This window comes from Aspergillus mulundensis (genome assembly GCF_003369625.1).
Source record: "Aspergillus mulundensis strain DSM 5745 chromosome Unknown scaffold_24, whole genome shotgun sequence".
Taxonomy (NCBI): Eukaryota; Fungi; Ascomycota; class Eurotiomycetes; order Eurotiales; family Aspergillaceae; genus Aspergillus; species Aspergillus mulundensis.
Window position 1 is genome coordinate 88,781 of NW_020797912.1, and position 20,227 is coordinate 109,007.

General features: G+C 52.3%; 6 protein-coding genes across 6 annotated transcripts; 2 read left to right on the top strand and 4 right to left on the bottom strand.

The window, feature by feature from the left end:
- Nucleotides 1-117: 117 nt before the first annotated feature.
- On the top strand, nt 118-838 carry DSM5745_11308 (60S ribosomal protein uL5; the record flags this gene model as incomplete). Its single annotated transcript, XM_026753324.1, has 3 exons — nt 118-271; nt 390-639; nt 712-838. The coding sequence occupies 3 exons, from the start codon at nt 118-120 to the stop codon at nt 836-838; spliced, it is 531 nt and encodes a 176-aa protein (XP_026598097.1).
- Nucleotides 839-1,702: 864 nt separating this feature from the next.
- On the bottom strand, nt 1,703-2,162 carry DSM5745_11309 (uncharacterized protein; the record flags this gene model as incomplete). The annotated part of the gene is made up of 2 exons (XM_026753325.1): nt 1,703-1,942; nt 2,010-2,162. The coding sequence occupies 2 exons, from the start codon at nt 2,160-2,162 to the stop codon at nt 1,703-1,705; spliced, it is 393 nt and encodes a 130-aa protein (XP_026598098.1).
- Nucleotides 2,163-3,581: 1,419 nt separating this feature from the next.
- Nucleotides 3,582-5,170, top strand: DSM5745_11310 (putative carboxylesterase; the record flags this gene model as incomplete). Its single annotated transcript, XM_026753326.1, has 4 exons — nt 3,582-3,672; nt 3,733-3,756; nt 3,805-4,083; nt 4,149-5,170. 4 exons carry the CDS (start codon nt 3,582-3,584, stop codon nt 5,168-5,170), a joined length of 1,416 nt encoding a protein of 471 aa, XP_026598099.1.
- Nucleotides 5,171-5,503: 333 nt separating this feature from the next.
- On the bottom strand, nt 5,504-9,152 carry DSM5745_11311 (pyruvate carboxylase; the record flags this gene model as incomplete). Its single annotated transcript, XM_026753327.1, has 2 exons — nt 5,504-5,611; nt 5,670-9,152. 2 exons carry the CDS (start codon nt 9,150-9,152, stop codon nt 5,504-5,506), a joined length of 3,591 nt encoding a protein of 1,196 aa, XP_026598100.1.
- Nucleotides 9,153-10,667: 1,515 nt separating this feature from the next.
- Nucleotides 10,668-16,078, bottom strand: DSM5745_11312 (clathrin heavy chain; the record flags this gene model as incomplete). The annotated part of the gene is made up of 6 exons (XM_026753328.1): nt 10,668-11,018; nt 11,072-15,292; nt 15,359-15,730; nt 15,807-15,833; nt 15,945-15,965; nt 16,040-16,078. The coding sequence occupies 6 exons, from the start codon at nt 16,076-16,078 to the stop codon at nt 10,668-10,670; spliced, it is 5,031 nt and encodes a 1,676-aa protein (XP_026598101.1).
- A 1,299-nt stretch (nt 16,079-17,377) lies between these two features.
- On the bottom strand, nt 17,378-19,510 carry DSM5745_11313 (phosphoribosylaminoimidazolecarboxamide formyltransferase/IMP cyclohydrolase; the record flags this gene model as incomplete). The annotated part of the gene is made up of 4 exons (XM_026753329.1): nt 17,378-17,533; nt 17,587-19,072; nt 19,184-19,310; nt 19,492-19,510. 4 exons carry the CDS (start codon nt 19,508-19,510, stop codon nt 17,378-17,380), a joined length of 1,788 nt encoding a protein of 595 aa, XP_026598102.1.
- Nucleotides 19,511-20,227: the final 717 nt, after the last annotated feature.

The following is a 20,227-nucleotide window of genomic DNA, read 5'->3' on the forward strand; positions in this document are numbered from 1 at the left end:
CATTCAACGTCGACCAGTCCACGCCAAATCAGTCGCCATGGTATGTTTGAAAAAAACATCTACAACAACCTCACGACCTTTGCTGTACAGTTTCGGGAACTAATTTTTCACGCCAAAATGCAGTCGGAAGCCAAGGACAAGAGCACCAACCCCATGCGCGAGCTGCGCGTCCAGAAGCTCGTGCTCAACATCAGTGTCGGCGAGTCTGGTGACAGACTTACCCGTGCTGCTAAGGTGCTCGAGCAGCTGAGCGGTCAGACTCCTGTCTACAGTAAGGACGCCCGAATCGATAAACCCCCGCTCGAAGGCGAATAGAAACACAACGGAAATTTTCTGCTGGAGACGATGGAAAGAATGGCATGGCTGACCGAGGTGGAATTGCGCAACAGGCAAGGCTCGCTACACCGTCCGTACCTTCGGTATCCGCCGTAACGAAAAGATCGCCGTCCACGTTACCGTCCGTGGCCCCAAGGCTGAGGAGATCCTCGAGCGTGGCCTCAAGGTCAAGGAGTACGAGCTCCGCAAGCGCAACTTCTCCGAGACCGGTAACTTCGGCTTCGGTATCTCCGAGCACATCGATCTGGGTATCAAGTACGACCCCAACATTGGTATCTACGGCATGGACTTCTACTGCTGCATGTGAGTTGGACTCTATACACTTGGGAGACAGGTTCTTCTGGGGGAGGAATATCAGGACTGACATAGGGACAGGACCCGCCCTGGTGAGCGTGTCGCCAAGCGCCGCCGCTGCAAGGCCGCCATCGGTGCCAACCACCGCATCAACCAGACCGAGACCATGCGGTGGTTCAAGCAGCGCTTCGACGGTATCATCCGGTAAATTCCTCTATTCGAATTCGGGGTTTCGTCAAAGCGGTGGGCTGTGTTTATGAATCGATCAAGGAAAAAATCTTCTGGCGGGCGTTCTTCTCTCGAATGGTGATATTCGCTCTGTCTTCTACCACGGCATGAGATATAGGCGTGTTAGAATATCAAACTACATTGTTCAAAAACGCATCCACTTTTCTCAATGAAGGCTTCACAAAGGGTGATGATTTCCGCTTAACCATTGATGAAAAGTATTACATGATGCTGCGCATGCGTATCCCTTTGGGGGTCCATGTCTGTTTTGCTTTGGCCGTGAGATTCAGGTTCTTCGTGAGCTTCGAGTCTTTTCCATCATCTCTCCTCTACCACGAGTGGTGATATGCGTAGCATTGGGCACAAGTATCTGGGACCGCGCCATAGACATTGATTATGTCGGCGTTTCTGTATTTGTAACGGAAGGCTTTTGCCGACAGCTCATTGTAGTTTCCAGCTGCCACCTTACCCTGGGCGCGGGCAACTAATATCTAGCTTATGGTCTACGTCGAGGAAGCCCGAAGCCTTCAAGCCGCGGACATACGGGCTTTGAATTGCTCTCCTACTGGTACCCGACAGGAATCAAGTGGCTTTATTCGCTATTTGTCTTGTTCGAAGAGATAACGCAAAAGAACTTGAAGGTGCAGCACTGAGAGTTCGAAGGCCAATGAGCCATAAGCTCATTTTGACACATCTTCTGTCCCAGCATCAAAGCATGGGCAGGACTCCAAGCCACTACATCTTAATACTCAATAACAAGAGAAGACGATCAACCAGACGTCAAAAAGAACCTAAGTCATCTGGTAGACGGACACCTGTAGCCCTGCCTCTTGAACCTATCAACCTATTTACCGCCAGTATATCCAGCCCACCACTTGGAAAAGAAGCCTCCAGGGTGCGACTGCTCGTTCCAGCTCTGTCTGCGCTGGGCAAAGGCGCCATCGTTTGAGTTTCGCTTCTGACTGGTCAGGCTCTCGAATAGAGTAGATGGGCCGTGGCCGCTGGACCTCCTTCGCTCGCCCAACGACGGAGGGCTGCGTGCACCTTCATTAACACCGGCATCTGCTTCTGATGCACTGGAGGACTATGGAATGTCAGTTTTAAGGTGCCATCTCCAGTAAGCACGGGATAAATTTGACATAGTGGCATACCCGTCTATCAGTCGACCCGAATGCATCCGTAGTAGAGGTTGACGGTCGTCTATAGTTTGAGGCGGCGCCTCCTCGCACCCAGACATTGTGGTGTTCATAACGATCGCCCGGACTACCGTGCCAATGGCGAGGCGGGGACTTGTCTTTATCCATTGCTTCGGATTGCGGGCTTTGATGGTTGAGCAAGACTACTATACGGAGGTCAGTCAGTTGACGATGCCACTCATTTAACCTGATATAAGGAATAGAGACCGCTCGCAATTATCAATGGAAACCAGGGGAAAATATAACGACTTACTTAAAAGGTAATTTCTGTGATCCACGTAATGATGAATTTGACTATTCCTGGACAACAGAAGTCCTCGGGAGAGTTTGACTTATATAGGGGAAAGAGGGGTAAGCAGGAAACCCAGGTCTGTTCTGTGGAACAAAATGTCGATAACAGAGCACGCCACTACTACTTCTTTTGAATAGAGCAGCATATGAACACTCCAATAGCGGATTGCTGACCCAGCCCTCGAACGCTTGATTGGAAAAGAGCTCCCATGGTCCCCCGAAAGATCAACGACTTAAATCCACGGCCACCGTCAGACCTTGTGTATTAATTATTGAAAGATGGGCCGTGATGGGCTCACGGGGCCGCTTCAGTCAATCATGATGTTAACTGCTTCCAATCGAAGCGAAGCTGACGTCAAGCGTCTTGCCCAGATGCGGGGAGCCATAAAGGACAGAACTTTGGAGGCGAGGACGAGCCACGGCTGGCTGGACGTCACCTGGTGGCACGAGACATGGTTACTTTGCTTGTTCTGCCTCAACGTGAGGGACTCGAATGCTTACCTTGGTTGGAGGCCACTGGTGAGCTCTCCCAGGGCTACTGGTTGAGGCTAAAGCCATGATGCAAGTTGACTCGGGCCTACCTTAGCCGGAGCATATTGTAACAGGTCGTCCGCATAACCACCACATGGATCAGTCTGCGAACACAAGCCTCAATTTGACTCCACAGTCCATATTGAAGGGAAGATGAAGAAGAAAGAGCCTCACGTGGGCAGCGGAGCCCATATCGGCGCCGAGGCGGATACCCAGCTAATTAATTCCCCGCATAGCTATCGTTATCGACTCCAGTCTCCAACTGGCAACTCCCCAACTCTGCCCATCCGTCGGATCTGCACAATTCGCTTTCCCAGGGTCATGCTGAAAGATAAGGTACTCCGTCTTTCAGATTGAACAAACGAACCAACTGACCAAATCCTAGACCAATTGACCTCAGACAACAAATATTCCTAGATCTCAAAAACGAAAATCCCCGAACTAGCAAGCTGCAACCCTTCAGTAATGGAGACCATTCAGCAGCCATATCTACAATCTCTCGGCCCCAGAGGCTACGTCCAAGGATATACCATCTCATCCAAAGCCCCTAGCACGCCACTTTGTCGCTATTTTGGCGGTCTCCGATATGCTCTGCCTCCGTCAAAACGCTGGCGGAAAGCTCAAAAGTTGCCCCCCAGATATAGTTACGGCACTAGGGACAGTCCCTTTCTTTGTCCAGGCGCTACGAACAGTTGTCCGCAAGCGATGCTCTTTGGCCTTCCAAGCACAGAAGCTGCGGATGAGGATTGCTTTCAGTGTAACGTCTGGGTTCCGTATGGGGAGCCTCCGGCAAACGGTATGTTAGCAATATTAACATATTTTATGAATCGAAAATCATACTGAGCCTTTCTCACAGGGTGGCCCGTTCTCATCTTCATCCGTACGTATATTTTCTATACAGGTATATGCGGATACTGATGCTCGGTAGACGGCGGGTTCTTGCAATTTGGCACGCCGAACTCCTTCTCAGCTGCAGCTCTTCTAGGTGAGACGGACTTCAACGCCATAATTGTCATGCCAGCCTACCGTTTAAATGTAATCGGCTTTCTCTATTCTTCAGAACTAGAGCAAGACGCCGCCTCCGTGGGTGAAACTGTCGGAAACCACGGCTTCTGGGACCAGCGCATGGCCCTGGAATGGATCAAGGAGAACATTGGCTTATTCGGCGGCAACGGCTCTCAAATCACCCTAGCCGGCTACTCTGCAGGTAAATATTTAACAAGTCTAAGCTCAATCCACCTTAAACGGTGCTAACATTGATCAACCAACCAGGCGCATACTCCGTCTGCTACCAACTAACCTACGACCTAACCCTCCCAGAGACCGAGTCCATCATCAAGCGAGCCTGCATCTGGTCTAACTCCTTCACCGTACAGCCCAAAAACCCAGCACTGGCCCAATCCCAATTCAACCAGCTGCTCTCTGCCCTCAACATCCCCATCTCACTACCAGCATCCGAAAAGCTCTCCCGCCTCCGCTCAACCCCTTCCTCAACCCTCATCTCCGCCGCAGCAAGCATAGACCTGCATGAGTTCCGCCCCACAACAGACAACGCCTTCATCCCAAACAACCTCTTCCACTCCCTCGACAACGGCACCTTCGCCAGAACCCTAGTCACCCGCAACATCCACATTATCACCGGTGAGTGCCGCGACGAACACTTCCTGTACGGGACATACCGCCGCCCCGAAAAGAATACCCTTGGCTCGCTCCGCGCTCGGCTCCTAGCGGATTACCCACGGCCCATCGTAGACGCCCTCATGAAGGTATACTACCCCAACGGCAAACTGCCGGCGGGCTGTACCGACTGGACATCCGACGCCTTCGGGCGAATTTACGCGGACATGCAGATCCACCACATGCAGCGCGGGTTCATCTACGCGCTGACGAACCCCATCACCAACGACACTAGTCTCGGCGCAAAAGTCTCAAAGCTCATCCACCGCTACCGCATGGAGTACCGTCTGAAATGTGCGGATGTCTCTGCCCCGCCTGAATGGGGGGTTACCCATGCTACGGATCAGTATATCTGGTTCTGGGGGAATGGGCAGGTCGTTCTTCCGGAGGAGAAGGAGATTATCAAGGATGCGGTCATTGGTCCGTTTATAAGGTTTGTGCATGGGGAGCAGGAGCTAGGATGGGGGACGAATGAACATAGGGAGATGAGGACGTTGAGGCCGGATGGGCGAGTGGAGATTTGGTGGGATGGGTTATGGGATGAAGCGGTTCGGACGTGGAGAGCGTTGAGGGAGATTGCGGAGTTTGGAGAAGGAAACGGAGGGGCTAGGCTTTAGCACCTCGTTCAATTAGATTAGATAGAATAGTACATAGATTCTAGAGAACGATCTATGTCAATCACATACTCAGAGAATCAAGCAAATAGGTTAACCAGTCAAAGATCACTTAGCAGTTAGTCCACAAGTTCGTTAATAACTTGAACTATGTATGTTGATCATCAAATCATAATAAAGCTAACAGACAAGAAACACGCAGCTAGTAAAAGAAACCCTAAAATTCCAGAGCCATAGACTGAGTCCGCAGCTAGTAGCTCTCTCTAACCAACACCAAAGTATCCGGACACCCTTGCCCTAAAACCCCCGTTCATATGAATTCAGTCACTTTTTGAATCAAGCCTTGGTAATCTTGCAGATGAGATCCTGCCCATCAACAGAGTCGCCCTCCTTGACACCCAATCCAGACACCTTTCCGCTGTGCGGGGCGGAGATGACCATTTCCTAGTGTATCGTTAGCATAGCACTGAGTTTTATGTGATGAGTAGGGACATGAACATACCATCTTCATGGCGCTGAGAACAGCAATGGGGTCACCCTTCTTGACCTCGGAGCCCTCGTGGACACGGATCTCAACAACAACACCGCTCATAGGAGCACCAACTTGGCTGCTGTCGCTGGAATCAGCCTTGGGGCGGGCAATGTTCTCGACGGACGCCTTCTTGTCATCGACGGAGACCTGGCGGACCTCTCCATTGACCTCGTAGAAGACCTCACGCTGGCCAGTCTGGTCGGAAAGAGGACCGATGGCGAGCAACTTGAGGATAAGGACCTTACCCTTCTCAAGCTCGACGTGGAACTCCTCGCCAATCTCTGGCTTGGCCAGGAAGAAGCGAGTTGGAAGGACGGACAGGTCACCGTACTTCTGGACGAACTTCTTGTAGTCCTCGAAGACCTTGGGGTACATGGCGTAACTGGCTATGTCATATTCGGTGACAGCGCCGAACTTCTCACGGATGTCGTTCTTGATCTTCACTAGGTCAAGCGGCTCAAGGAAGAGACCGGGGCGCTTGTCGAGCTTGCGGCGCTCACGGAGAGCCTTGGAGCGCAGAGGCTCAGGGAATCCACCGTAAGGCTGGCCCATAAGACCTTCGAGGAACTCAAGAACGGAACCAGGGAAGTCCAGCTCGCCCGCGCGATTAATGACATCCTCAGGGGTCAGCTTGTTGGACACAATGAATTGAGCCAGATCGCCAACGACCTTAGAGGTGGGAGTGACTTTGACGATATCGCCAAGCAGGTCGTTAGCAACCTCGTAAGCCTTCTTGGTCTCGGCCCACTGCTGGCCCAAGCCGAGCTGACTAGCCTGGAAGATGAGGTTGGTCAGTTGACCACCAGGAATTTCGTGCTCGTAAACTTCGGGATCAGGACCGGTGAGACCCGCCTCGAAGGGCGAGTAGAGCAGGCGCAGCTGAGCCCAGTAGGTGTCGAGAGCCCGGACTTGAGCACTATCAAGACCAGGGTCCTGCTCAGTACCCTCAAGAGAGGCAAGGATGGCACCAATGCTGGGCTGAGAGGTCATGCCGGACAAACTGTCAGTGGCTGCATCGACGGCATCGGCACCAGCCTGAGCACAGGCAATCATGGAAGCCACACCAGTACCGGCAGAGTCGTGGGTGTGGACATGAATGGGGAGGTCGGGGTAGCGCTCGCGGATACCACCGATAAGAAGGCGAGCAGCCTGGGGCTTCAGCACACCAGCCATGTCCTTGATACCGAGGACGTGGGGCTTGAGGGCGACGATCTTGTCAACCAGGTTGAGGTAGTATTCGAGGTTGTACTTCTTGGACGGGTTCAACATGTCACCGCTGTAACAGACGGTGGCTTCGACAACACCGCCAGCGGCGTGAACAGCCTTGATACCTACCTCAAGCTGGTCGATGTCGTTAAGGGCATCGAAGATACGGAAGATGTCGACACCGCACCTCTTGGCCTGCTTACAGAAGTGGTAGATGGCGTTGTCAGGGAGAGAGGAATAGGCCACGCCGTTGGCACCACGGAGCAGCATCTGGAAGGGGATGTTGGGAACAGCCTTGCGCAGCTTACGCAGACGGTCCCAGGGGTCCTCGTAGAGGAAACGCATGGCGACGTCGAAAGTGGCGCCACCCCAGCACTCCAGACTGTAAGCATTGGAGAGAGCATGGCTGGTCTCGTGGGCGATGTTCAGCAGGTCGATGGTACGGACACGGGTAGCGAGCAAAGACTGGTGGGCATCACGCCAGGTGGTGTCCATGATCAAGCAACCCTTGTTGGCACGGACCGCCTTGGCCCAAGCCTCAGGACCCTGCTGGTCAAGGATCTGCTTCCAGCCCTTGGTAGCGGGGGATGAGACGTCGATGGGCTTGCCAGCGGCATCATGGAGAGTGGGCTTAATGATATCAGTCTTGAGCTTAGGCTCACCGATCTGACCCTTGATGCTGCTGCCGTTGACAGCGACATCACCCAGGTAAGCAAGCAGCTTCTGAGCACGGTTCTGACTGCCAACCAAGGCAAACAGTTCAGGGGTATCATCAATGAAAGTGGTCCAGCAAGTGCCGTCAATGAAGGTAGGGTGGCTGAGCAAGGAGGTCAAGAAAGGAATGTTGGTCTTGACTCCGCGAATGCGGAACTCGACCAGGGCACGCACGACCTTGCGGCGCGCAATCTCGTAAGTTGAACCACGGCAAGTACACTTGACCAGCATGGAGTCGTAGTGGGGAGTGATGATGGCACCAGCAAAGCCGTTACCACCGTCAAGACGGACACCGTTACCACCAGCAGAACGGTACACTTCGATCTTACCGGTGTCGGGGGAGAAGCCCTTGGACGGGTCTTCGGTAGTGATGCGGCACTGGATAGCAAAACCGCGGGTGGAGATGCGGTCCTGGGTCAGGCCGAGCTGCTCAAGAGTAGCACCAGCGGCGATCTGGATCTGGGCAGCGACGATATCAATGCCGGTGATTTCTTCGGTAATGGTGTGCTCGACCTGGATACGGGGGTTGATCTCAATAAAGTAGTAGCGGTTCTGCTGGTCGACCAAGAACTCGGCGGTACCGGCGTTGCGGTAGTTGACAGATTTGGCCAGCTTGACGGCATCCGCAAGAATGCTGTCACGGACGTTCTGGGGGAGATCTTTTGCGGGGGCGATTTCAACGACCTTCTGGTGACGACGCTGGACAGAGCAGTCACGCTCGAAAAGGTGGACGACGTTGCCGTGGTTGTCACCCAACAGCTGGACCTCAATGTGCTTGGGCTTGTCAAGGAAACGCTCGACGAAGACTGTGCCGTTGCCAAAGGCTGAGCGAGCTTCCGAAGTAGCACGCTCGAAAGAGTCACGCAGATCAGCCTGGTTGCGGACAACACGCATACCACGACCACCACCACCAAAGGCAGCCTTGATAATGATGGGGAAGCCGTAGGTGTCAGTGAAGGCCTTGACTTCTTCGTAACGCTCGACGGGGCCCTCGGTACCGGGAACCACGGGAACATTGGCCTTGATGGCAAGTCGGCGGGCAGAGACCTTGTCACCCAGTCCCTCAATGGTCTCGGGAGTGGGACCGACAAAGACCATGCCCGCTTGCTCGACCTTCCGAGCAAACTCGGCGTTCTCTGACAGGAAACCATAGCCAGGGTGGATCAGGTGTACCCCGTGTTCCAGGGCGATCTTGACAATCTCGTCGATGGCGAGGTAAGCACCAACAGGGGTATATTGGCCACGCTTTCCAATCATGTAGGCCTCATCAGCCTTCTGACGGTGCATGGAAAGTCGGTCCTCATGTGAGAAGATGGCAACGGTCTGAAGTGACAGCTCGTGGGCTGTTCGAAAGATACGAATAGGAATCTCACCACGGTTGGCGACGAGGATCTTCTGGAACTGCATAATGGCCGAGTTGGCCCGCAGACGGTGGTGAACCGAATCCCGGTGATGAGGAGCATGATGGTTGTCGACGAACTCGGTATCGTCAATGGCCTCCTCGGGCTGGTTGTGTGGTACAATGGAAGCCATGATGGGTGATGGGGTGAGGTGAGGAGAAGAGAGGGCGGAGGGCGGGGTGAGGGGAAGAGAAGAGAAGAGCCCGGAAAGGGAGCAATCAAGATTGACAGGGGAGTAAAAGTGATCTAATGGTTCTGGGGGAGATCAGGGTAGCTAGTGGTCTTCAATAAATACGGAGCATTAGTTGAAGAAGCCAGAAAAAAAGCAGGAATGAGTCACCTTGGGGGAGAGGAGCTTCCCGGCGGAGAAGACGGGGATGGGCGCTATATGGCGGAGAGCAAGAAAAAGGCCCGGTTGCGGACCGGAAAAGAGAGGAAGCAGCGGGATGATCAATTGGAAGATGCAAGACAGGGGGTGGGATGAAGAGGAGAAGACGGAAGGGATAAAGCTGGAGAGAGAGGTGGATGGTTGAAGAAAGCTGGACCTCGAGGCGAGGCAAGGGCGTAGTATACGTAGGTTTGCAGGTGACGATGACGAAGGAGGGGCAGCCAGCGATCACTGATAGTCAGATCTAGCAAGTCTTTCCTCCTGTATATATCTAAATCTTGGTAGCTGCTCACCGGCACACCGGGCAGCTCTTGAAGAGTAGTCGTTTCTTTTTCTCCATGGTCCGGCGTGTTCTCCTCCGCCATGAGCTCATGATCACTCAACGTCTATCTCCTCCGCAATTCAGTCTCCTCCCTCCCATGTGTTTTTGTCCTCGACAGCCTACAATAACCGAGCCTTCGGGTGCTTCAGGAACTTCAGCTGTCTTGCACGTCTATCTACCTCGGGCCCTCGGGCTAATACTCCCCATATTCTATCCCCAGGCGAATAACATCATGTAAATGATGGGTAGTAGCTGCTGCGTCCCGAAGAGGAAACGGATGGGTCTCCCGGCCACTCAAAAGGCCGGAGTAGGAGTGCTATGCTCCGGGCCTCGGTCCTTCCATTGCGCTGCCCCAGTTTTGATTGAGTCGCACTAAAAAAGATCCACGATGCGTCCAGCCTGGTTCGTGCCGCATGAACAGGTCTCGTGATCCTGTCCCTTGCTCTGCTTCGTCCTCCCGTATCCACATCTTCTATCTCCCAAGACGGGACAAGAGTTCCCAACCCTGTCTGGACTGCATCTCCCTTCCCAGATCATCACACCGGAAGCCTCCCAAATATGCTTCACCCACCGTCCATGGATCCCCTACGCCCTCCCCATCCAATAATTTCTTGACCTCCTTGGCCCTCCCTCTTGGCCTCGGTCAAGGCTCGGTGTTTATCTGCGATTCTGTACATCGTGACGATTATTGCAGCGCACATCCCCTTGGCACCGCTCCCAGGTTACGCTTGGTTACTCTTATTGTATGCTCCACGCTCGGCGTTGTACATCAATTCAGGAAATGCTATTAACTACTAGTAATGCGTCCTCAGGCAAGGGGTCCAGAGGTCACAAGACGCAGGGAGGAATCGAGATCGTATCAAAAATAGTGAGATACACATGATGAGAAAAAAAAGAAAAGAAAATTTACCCCTCAAATACAACATCAAGACGCGCTTCTAGAAAGGACGGAACCCCGTAGCCTGCGGCGTTATTCCATTCGCCTGTCCGTAGACGGGAGGTGCTGGCGCTGCTGGACCCTGCGTCAGCATGAGTCTCGATCCGCCCAGAATGGGTGTGTTGTCTTCATCCTTCTTCTGTGTCACCTCCCGCGACTTCCGCTCCTCGTTATCCTTCTTGAGCATCTCAATGGTACGTGTTTGCTCGCAAAGGAAGTTAATCATGAACGGCATGGTGAAGTCCTGAAGACCGTAGCGCCATGAAATCTCCAGGATCACATCGGGACGGATCAGGTCGTAGCAAGCATAGAGCATGCCAACGTAACATTCGCGACTACCAATGTCCACAAACTATCATAAGATTAGCAAAACTGAAAATATAATAAGGGAGTGAGAAAACATACGTAGCGAAGAAGCTCCTCGACCACTTCGGACTTGGCAGAGATAGCCGCCGTCTCAATGGCATCCTTGTAAAGCTTGTCTTGCTTGGATAGTTCGATTGACTTAGCCCAGCGCTTGTTGTTGCGGTAGATGTTCGCCGCGATCTGGCGGAAGAAGATGAGGTCATGCTTCTCCAGGCGTTGGGCAAGCTCCACGGCGTCGAAGTTGTCGTGGTTATCCACTGAGTCGCGGAGGAGCTTGTAGTCCTCCTCCTCAATCAGCAGATCGTTGATCGCATCGTTAACCGCCCGCTTGTTCTGGGACTGGACGTTGAGGAGGAAAGGTTTGATCAGAGGAATGTTGTCCGAAGTCTGGAAGATGCGGACGACACGGTTGACGTCGATACGGGGAGTGAGCACCTGAAGCAGGTCGGTGAGGAGCAGCGGCTGCTCTTGCATGTAGAAGTTGAGGGCACGGTAGTAAATTTCCAGGTTGGCAACCTTGACGATAATGTCCTTGAAGGAGTGGTGTTCCCAGGCATCGGCAGCGCGCTCCATCATCGCGAGAGCAGCATTGTCCCATTCGTCATAGTGGCAGTAAAGGAAAACAAGCTCCGGCCATAGGTTAGCATCCTCGCAGGCCTTGATCATCTTGGGGATGTTGATACGGGACCAGAAGAGCTTGAGATGCTCCATGACACGGTCGGGGTGGTACTTGGAAAGAGCAATGCCTAACTCAGTAAACATTCCCATGTGCGCCCGCTCCAGTCCCAGACCGGCTTCAAGCACAGCAATCAGCTCATCAAAGTACCCATTGCGCTCATACTGTCGAACGAGATCTTGCAACTCCTCCGCGTGGACGATGAGGTTAAGACCACAGATCTGAGCAAGGCGGAACTCCTTCTTGTCAACGCAAGCCTGGTTGACCTGCTTCCACACCTTCACACTGTTGGCCTTGCGGGCACACTCGACGGCCGCTTGGTAGTCTTCAAGGTGTACCAATGTTGTGGCCAACTTAGCCCAGTTAGAGATACTCGTGTAGAAGATCTTGGCCGCCTGATGGTAGCCCTCCTCATAGGCCTTGTCACCGGAAGCCTCTACATTAGCAACGTTGGTCGTTCGTAGGAAGTCCTCAAGCTCTGCGAGCTGATCCAGGCGTGCATAGCAGAAGGCGAGGCCAGTGTCGATGGCGGGCTCGCGCAGTGTCTTACGAGCCATGTTTAAGTACTTGACAAGGTCCTCATCCTTGCCTGCATGCGTGGCAGTCTCAATGACTTCGTTGTAGTTGGATGGGTCGTTGGCATGAATGTAGGACTCAATCGAATCAGAGACACGAAGGCCATCCAGTTGAGCCTTGGCAACCTTGCTCCAGACATCAGGCAGCTCAACGCGCTCAGCGAACTCCTGCGCCCGGTCAATGCTGACGATGTTCTCGACGAGGACATTGACCGCTGAAATGTAGTTATTGACCTTCTTGTAGATCTCGAAAGCCTCTTCGTACAAGCCAACAGAGATACACATTTCGGCGATCTCATCCGGGTTGAATTCGTTAAGCTGATGGATGTAATCCATAAGGCGACCCTTGTCGGCCTTGGCAGCAGTGAGCATCAAGAGGTTCTGCAAGCTGCCGTTGTCGCTGAAAGGCGAGGGCTCGAGAATGATCTTCTCGAGAAGCTCGATCAGGTCACCGGGGAGATCGGCCTCCAAGAAAGCCTTAACGGCGACGGACACCTTGTCGGGCTCAGTGGATTCCGGAACAGCAGTGGCAACAACCTGATCAACAAGAGACCGGCGGTGCATGTTGTTTTCGCTGAGAACGAAAGACCAAATCTCGGGATCCGTTCTCTCAACAAGGTAACGAGCCTGTGCCCTGTACATGGCGTTCTCGTTTGTTATGTTGATGAGGTCCAAGTCGTTCTGACCCTTGCGGTAAGCAATGTAGGCGAGGTTGGGATCACGCTTCTCGCAGTACTTTCCAACAACCAGAGTATCGTACATATCGTTTTCCTTGAGGAACTTCTCTGGGTTGTTGTTGCTGTCAATGTAGATTTTGGCGAGAGCATTGTAGACCGCCTGCTGCTGGTTACCAGTAGCAAGTGTGGCCTCAAGGAAGGGCAGAAGGAGCTTGAGCCTATTGCGGCTCTCGACCTCAGAAACGAGCTCATCAATAGGGATTACAGATGGGTCAACCGTAGTGAGAAGGTTCTTGATGATGCTCTCGTCACAGTCAACGTCGAGTAACCCTCCAACAACAGCAGGGGTGCGCGAAGGGTTGACGCGTTGCACGTAGACCTCGATCGATTTGTATTGCTGGTTCTGGTAAAGGTACAAGACCAAGTCATGGACAAAGTTGAATCGGTCACAGACAGTAATAAGCGGCAACTGTTCGGTCAGACGAGCTTCTTTGAGGAAGTTCTTGACCTTCTCGGGGTTGTAGTAGTTGCTCTCCCGACAAATTCTCTCGACCTCAGAGATCTGGTTCATCGCAGTAGCAGCTTCGATGTACTTGAAATGGACCTCAGGATCCTCGGAGAGGTTGACGATGCTGCCAAGGTAATAGTAGAGACCTTCGGCGGTGCGGTACTTCTCCAAGAGGCTGATCAGACGACTAGGTCCAAGAAGGTCTGAGAACTTCGTAGAGATATGAACAACTGCTTGCAAGTTGTTGCGGATGTTGACCTCCAACATTGTGTCCATGCAGTCGAGAGTCTGTTCAACAGACAGACGACCAATGAAGTTCATCAGCCATTCGATGCTGAGTTGATCTGTGCGGACAATGTTGCGCTTGATGACGGCAGGGTCTTCGGTGTTTTCTAAGGCTCTCTGAATAAGGCCAGCGTTCTCGCAGAGCTGAGAGACACGGGGACGATCATAATGCGTAAAAATCTCATTCCCGAGAATGGCATCAGCCACTTGAGGAGCGTTGACAAGGTTCATCTCCAGTAGACGTGTTTGAAGGTGGCCATGCTCGGGCTTGTTATCCTTAAGAGCATCCAGCAGAAAAGAAGTGGCCTGTTGAACCATGTTCTGGGAGAGGAAAACATCCACAACACGGTCGAGATCAATGAGGGCGCCGGACTCTTCGTTGGCGAGCTGAGTGGCAAACTCAGCCCCCTTCTCCGGGTTCGCGCGAACGATGTGTTGAAGAAGCTGAGTGTAGTCTGGCTGGTATCCGACTTGCTTGGAGTAGGCAAGAATCTTGTCAAATTGACCAGTCTCGGCGAAACCGGCGATGACCTTGTTAGGAACATTGGCCTGAAGGTAAATGCTCAGGGCGAGGTTCATATCATATGGTCGGACAATGTCACCCAGTTCCTCGGAGCCCTCCAGCTTGTTTTCACGCATCCACTTCTCCAGCAAGTGTTTCCGGTTCTGCTGGAGAACAGGGCGGGAAAGTTCGATGCTTTCGTATTTGTTGAGCGTTCCCTTATCCAGCAACATACTGAAGTACTGCAAGATGACAGACATTTGGCCGGTTTGCGGGGCATTCTTGAACTTGTTAATGGTCTCCGGCGTCCTCAGGAACCCTCTAGGGGAGTTTGCGGCGGTTTTGGCGGCTTCGGAGTAGTTGCCTTGGGCGAGCAAATTGTCAAATTGCTGCTGGTAGAGGTGATCGGCACCGGGAAGTCCTGCCTTGGAGGCCAGCTTGACAGCAAGACCGGACATGGCCGGGTTTTCCATCAAGTACTGAATCACGTTGTCCTCGTCGACGCTGACAGATAGGACTTGGCCCTTGCGGTTGACGCCGATGAGACCGGCGGAGTCGGAATCAGGAGCAGTGGTAAATATCGTCTCGCTAGATATCCGGTTCATGTAGATGCAGGTACCAGTCTCCAGGTCATAAAGGTGGATGAAACCGTATTTAGTGACCATGTAAACGATGTCGTACTTGCGAGATACCTGCATGGCAACCGGAAAGTCGCTGCCCGCCTCCTGAGGGAAGTATACGTCCACGGCCTTCTTCTGGAATCTGGGGTTCGGCTCCTGGTGATCGATTTCAGCGATCTGCAACTTGGCACCAGTCTGTGTCCGCACGGCGAAACTGAAGAGCTTGTGCTCCAGTGGCGAACCCTCAACTCGAATTGAAGCGAAAGAGGCCGCATGTCCTTCAATGAATTGTGAGATCCCGCGTTCTCTGGAGTATAGCTGCATCGAGCCAACAACACGGCCCTGCTGCGAACTGATTCCGACAACGACCATCCACTTTTCCTCATCATTTACACGGTAGTTGATGATTTGGCAACCCTGAGTAAGATATTGTTAGCCCTTGAACCTCACACTTTCGCAATTGGCAATCGTGAGAGTACGTACGTTGAGGTTCGGAAGCCTGTCAAAGACCTTTATTGGCTGAGACTGGGTGGGATCAAAGACATCCCAGTGGTAGACCGAGTTTTCCGTCACCAAACCCAGACTCTTTTCGCTGAACCACTTCCAGTAAACAACATCTTCGTTCATGGCCGCAGACTTGAGCTTTTGCTTGGCTGAGAGGTCGAAGATCTGAATTGTTCGGCCCTGCGCCTTGAGAGCGATAATGTTCCTGGACCAGTGCATAATCGCACTGTCCGCGTTGATGGGTCGTTTAATGACTTCATTGTTGTTCTTCAAGTCAATGATGATAACCTGGGGTTTATCTTCGTCATTGAGTTTTTGGCGGACGCAGACGAAGTGATCCGATTCTAGAGTCTGTATGACGTATGGAGGTTAGCTATCGGGACAAAAGATACCAGGATAGGACAAGTGCAATTCAGATTAGACTTACACACGTGTTGAAACCAATCGAAGCCGGCTATTGGCACTTGATGTTAGCAGGTATACCGGCAGGAGGCGCGGCGGAGTTGGACAATAGCGTCGACGGCACGGGGCGGAGGCCACGGAGCTAGATCGCAAGAGCACATACCGCGATTTCAGCATTCGTCAACTGCAGGAAAGAAAACAGACGTTAGCATCCCGGACTCCTCCACAGAGAAAGCTATCGGAGAAAAGGGGGCTCACATTAATGAGCTCCGTGAATTTAATGGGAAGAGGAGCCATATTTACAAGGGCCGCAGGACGACCTAACCACCCGAAACGCCGCGCAAATCAATCGACTGAAATACAAAGAAGGGAGATGTATGTAGAAGAACAGATTGAGAATTGGCAAAGAAAAGGTAAGAAGGGGGGAGGAGGAAGAAGGTGGTGGAGAATTGAGGAACGGAGATGGGAGGTGTTGACACTGGGGAAGCCGAAGTGACCTCAGGAGGTTGCTGAGGTGTCGCTTACCCGCCGTCACGTGCACGTGCAATGCCTGAGCTAGTTTCAGCTCCAGTGAAGCAAACGGTGACTGATAAAGTCAAATAATCTGAGTTTCAATCCAGTTATAATCAAGAAACCTGGTGAGCGAGTTGTCAATTCTATTTTGTGATAGCTATGGTGGGATTTGAGGTCAGATGGTGAAGTTGGGTTCTAGAGCCAAGAACTATACCCAGCTCTCCCTAATTACCACCAAAGACCAGCTGAGGGTGCGAACTGGGGGTGCAAACTGGGGGTGCGAACAGGTTATGTCCTGTGCTTCTGGCAGTTCATTGAGGAAGAGAGTGTGTGTCTCTGTATGTATGTAAGCGCTGGGCTCAAGCCAGCTTTGCGGAGCAGTTATGTGCTTGAAGTGAACTAAATATATACTGGCGGATCACTTAGGAAAATTATTTTGCTTCTTCGCGAACTAGTGGGCGACGAGCTTTGAAGGTTATAGATTTGGTCTTAATCCAGGATATTGACTTGCCTCCATACAAGATGCTTGGAGATACTAGCAGGTGTTCTTCTCAAGTGTCTCCGCAACCTAGGCTCCAGTAGATCATGAGTGACATCTGCCGTTAAGCAAGGGGCGCTCCACACCTAGAGAGCTTTCCGAACCAAGATATCAGAAACAGCTCTGATTTAAAAAGCTTCCTAAGACTAAGATCTCTCTGTATTCTATCTGAGCCTCTCCTCAAGATTCACCTTAGAAGTCTGATTCTCTACCACAGCTGTGGTCACGTTCGTCTTATTACAAGATCTGGAAGAGATCACATACTGACCCTAGCGGCCGAACATCTGCTTTAATTATCTCAATTACCTAGTGTATGGGGTAGGCTTCATTTACATCACTGTATACAACATCTCACAGGCCAAATTAGACAGTAATTGATAGCATCAATTCTCATTTTGCGATCCTTAAGCAATCGAAACAATAAAGTCGTTACAAACATGTCATATAACAGGCAGGGCAATTGAATCCATGGGTATTCTTTTTCTGTACGTAGGCTACCTTGCTACTGCCTTCTACAAGGGAAGGCTCATCCAAGTTCTGAAAGTCTAGTGGTGGAAGAGACGAGTGCCCTGCTCGACGAAGATCATGCCGAGCTTCTCCGCGGTCTCGAAGACGGGAGTGTCGTTCTGGCTACCGCTGGGAGCAGCAATGTACTTGACACCAGAGCGGGCGGCGCGGAAAACGTTGTCGATGAAGGGGAACTATGAAGCGAGAGGTTAGTTGGAGATCATGGTGGTACGGTTGGTGCACTTACGAAAGCGTCCGAGGAGACGGTAACCTCGCCCAGCTCCTTGAGCCAGGATTCGCGCTCTTCCTGTGTGAATGACGCGGGGACCTCCTCAAAAACGCGCTCGTACTCGGCCTGCTCGATCTCGTTACGAGGGGTCTGGCCTGAGCACAGCAGGTCAATGGCGTTGCTCTTGTCAGCACGCTTGGTGCCGGCCTTCCACTTGATGTTCAGGACACGCTCGTGGAAACGCATCCACCAGTTGTCAGTCTTGTCACCAGCAAGACGTGTGCAGTGGATACGGCTCTGCTGACCAGCGCCCAGACCGACAACCTGACCGTTCAGGGCGTAGCAGACCGAGTTTGACTGGGTGTATTTGAGGGCAATGGTGGCAACGGTAAGATCTCTCAGAGCGGACTCGGGAAGAGACTTGAGATCCTTGGGAACGATGATGTTGTTGAAGGTCTTGGAGGGAGAAATGGTAATATCGTTGCGGTGCTGGTTAAGTTGAACACCGTAGACGGTACGGCTTTCCTCGCCAGCAGGAACGTAGGAGTCGTCCATCTGAAGGACAAGGTACTTGCCACCCTTCTTCTTGGACAGAATCTCGAGGGCCTCCTTCTCATACCCTGGGGCAACGACACCGTCAGAGACCTCGCGGGAGATGATCTTAGCGGTGGTAACGTCAACAACGTCGCTGAGAGCGAGGACATCGCCAAAGCTGGACATGCGGTCGGCACCGCGAGCACGAGCATAAGCCTGGGCCAAGCCGGAGGACTCAATACCAGCAATATCGTCGACCATGTAGACCTTGCGCTCCTTCTCGTTAAGGGGGACACCTACAGCGGCGCCAGCCGGGGAGACGTGCTTGAAACTGGCAGCAGCCGGCAGTCCGAGAGCCTGCTTGAGCTCCTTGACAAGAGCCCACGCGTTGAGAGCATCCAGAAGGTTGACGTATCCAGGGGAGCCGTTGAGAGCCTTGAAAGGTAGCTTGCCCTGAGGCATGCAAGCAGAGGCAGGCTTCTGGTGAGGGTTGGTTCCGTAGCGGAGAGAGAGGTGCTGCTCGCCGTTACCAGCATATTGCTTGCGGAAGAAGCCAGAGATGGCGGTATCGTAGTCCGCAGTGTGTTCGAAAGCCTTGAGGGCATAGGATCGGCGGCTGGTCTCAGTAATCTCACCAGCCTCGAGCTCTTTAAGGAACTCAGGGTAATCCTGGGGATCTGAGAGAATGGTAACGCGTGAGTGGTTCTTAGCGGCAGCACGGAGCAGAGTCACACCGCCGATATCAATCTCCTCCACAGCTTCTTCGATGGTGACGTTGACCTTGTTAACGGTCTCCTTGAAGGGGTACAGGTTGCAGACAACGAAGTCGACCTTGGCGATGTTCTGGTCGGCCAGATCTTTCTCGTCGGACTCAATATCACGGGCAAGAATACCGCCGTGGACGGCAGGGTGGAGGGTCTTCACACGACCACCGAGCATCTCAGGCGCGTGGGTGATAGCTGAAACATCTCTGGTGTCTGTCTGTCAGCCGCCGGCAACTGCACAAGCCCATCGATATATCCTCCACCGTGTCGACAACCCCATGGCGGAGAATCATGAAAGCCGGTAAATGAGAACGCACTCAACTGGGAATCCCGCCTCCCGAATCATCCTCGCGGTACCACCGGAGGCGAGCAGGCGGACATTGTGCTTGGCGAGGCCCTTTGCCAGGTCAAGAAGACCGGTCTTGTCGTAGACAGAGAGAATAGCTAGAGAAGGGCATTCGAGTCAGCCAGAGTCTTCATGACACACCAGAGAAGCCAGGGAAATGTGAACTGTGGGGACACAGTTTGACCCAGGTCTATACTTGGCAGAGAGCTGGGGAAGTTCCAGAATGCAGATTGGGGAAATTTAGGCCGGAGGCAGAGATGAGTATCCTCAATGACTTACCTGACTTTTTTTGAGACATCTTGAGATATTGACAACGGATTTCTGAATGCCAGAGGAAGAAAAGAAGTCAGACCCAGGGCCGATCAAGGAAAAAGGAAAGGTAAAAAAGATCGGACAGTCAGGAGCTCCCCACTATGATCTACCCCTCAATTGTACAATTTTTCGATGACAAGCCCTTGACAAGGAGGAATTGAACAGAATGATTGCTTAGATTGACTAAATTTGAAGTATATAAGCTCCAATCAATTCTTTTCACACTCCTTACCGTACGAATTGGCCCATTCTCCCTCGTTCTTCCATGCGCGGGGCAGGCCGCTTTCGGAGTCCTCCCACATCTTTTCTGACCGCTAAATGAATCGGATAGCACCCTATATTAAGCGACTGATTGAGATAACACCTTGAAATAGCGCCGTTCTGGACTCGTCACACAACTTGCCTAGTAATTTATTAGTAAACTTGTTCTCCACTGCCACCCCCCGACTGAACGAAATAGCACCCTTGATCATACTAGCACCCTCGATCATACTAACTAAACCGCGTATTTTGAAGCTATTCCGAACTTTTAAAAGTTGAATTTACATTAATACAATGGAGGAATCTCATTGGTTAATTCAAAAAGGGGTAATTATTCGTTTTAGACTTTGCGCCGCAGAGGCCTTGTACGCCTGCCAGTTCCTTCCTAACACGGCCAAAATTGAAGCTATTTAGAGCGGAGATTGTAGCGGTCGTAGCGGGA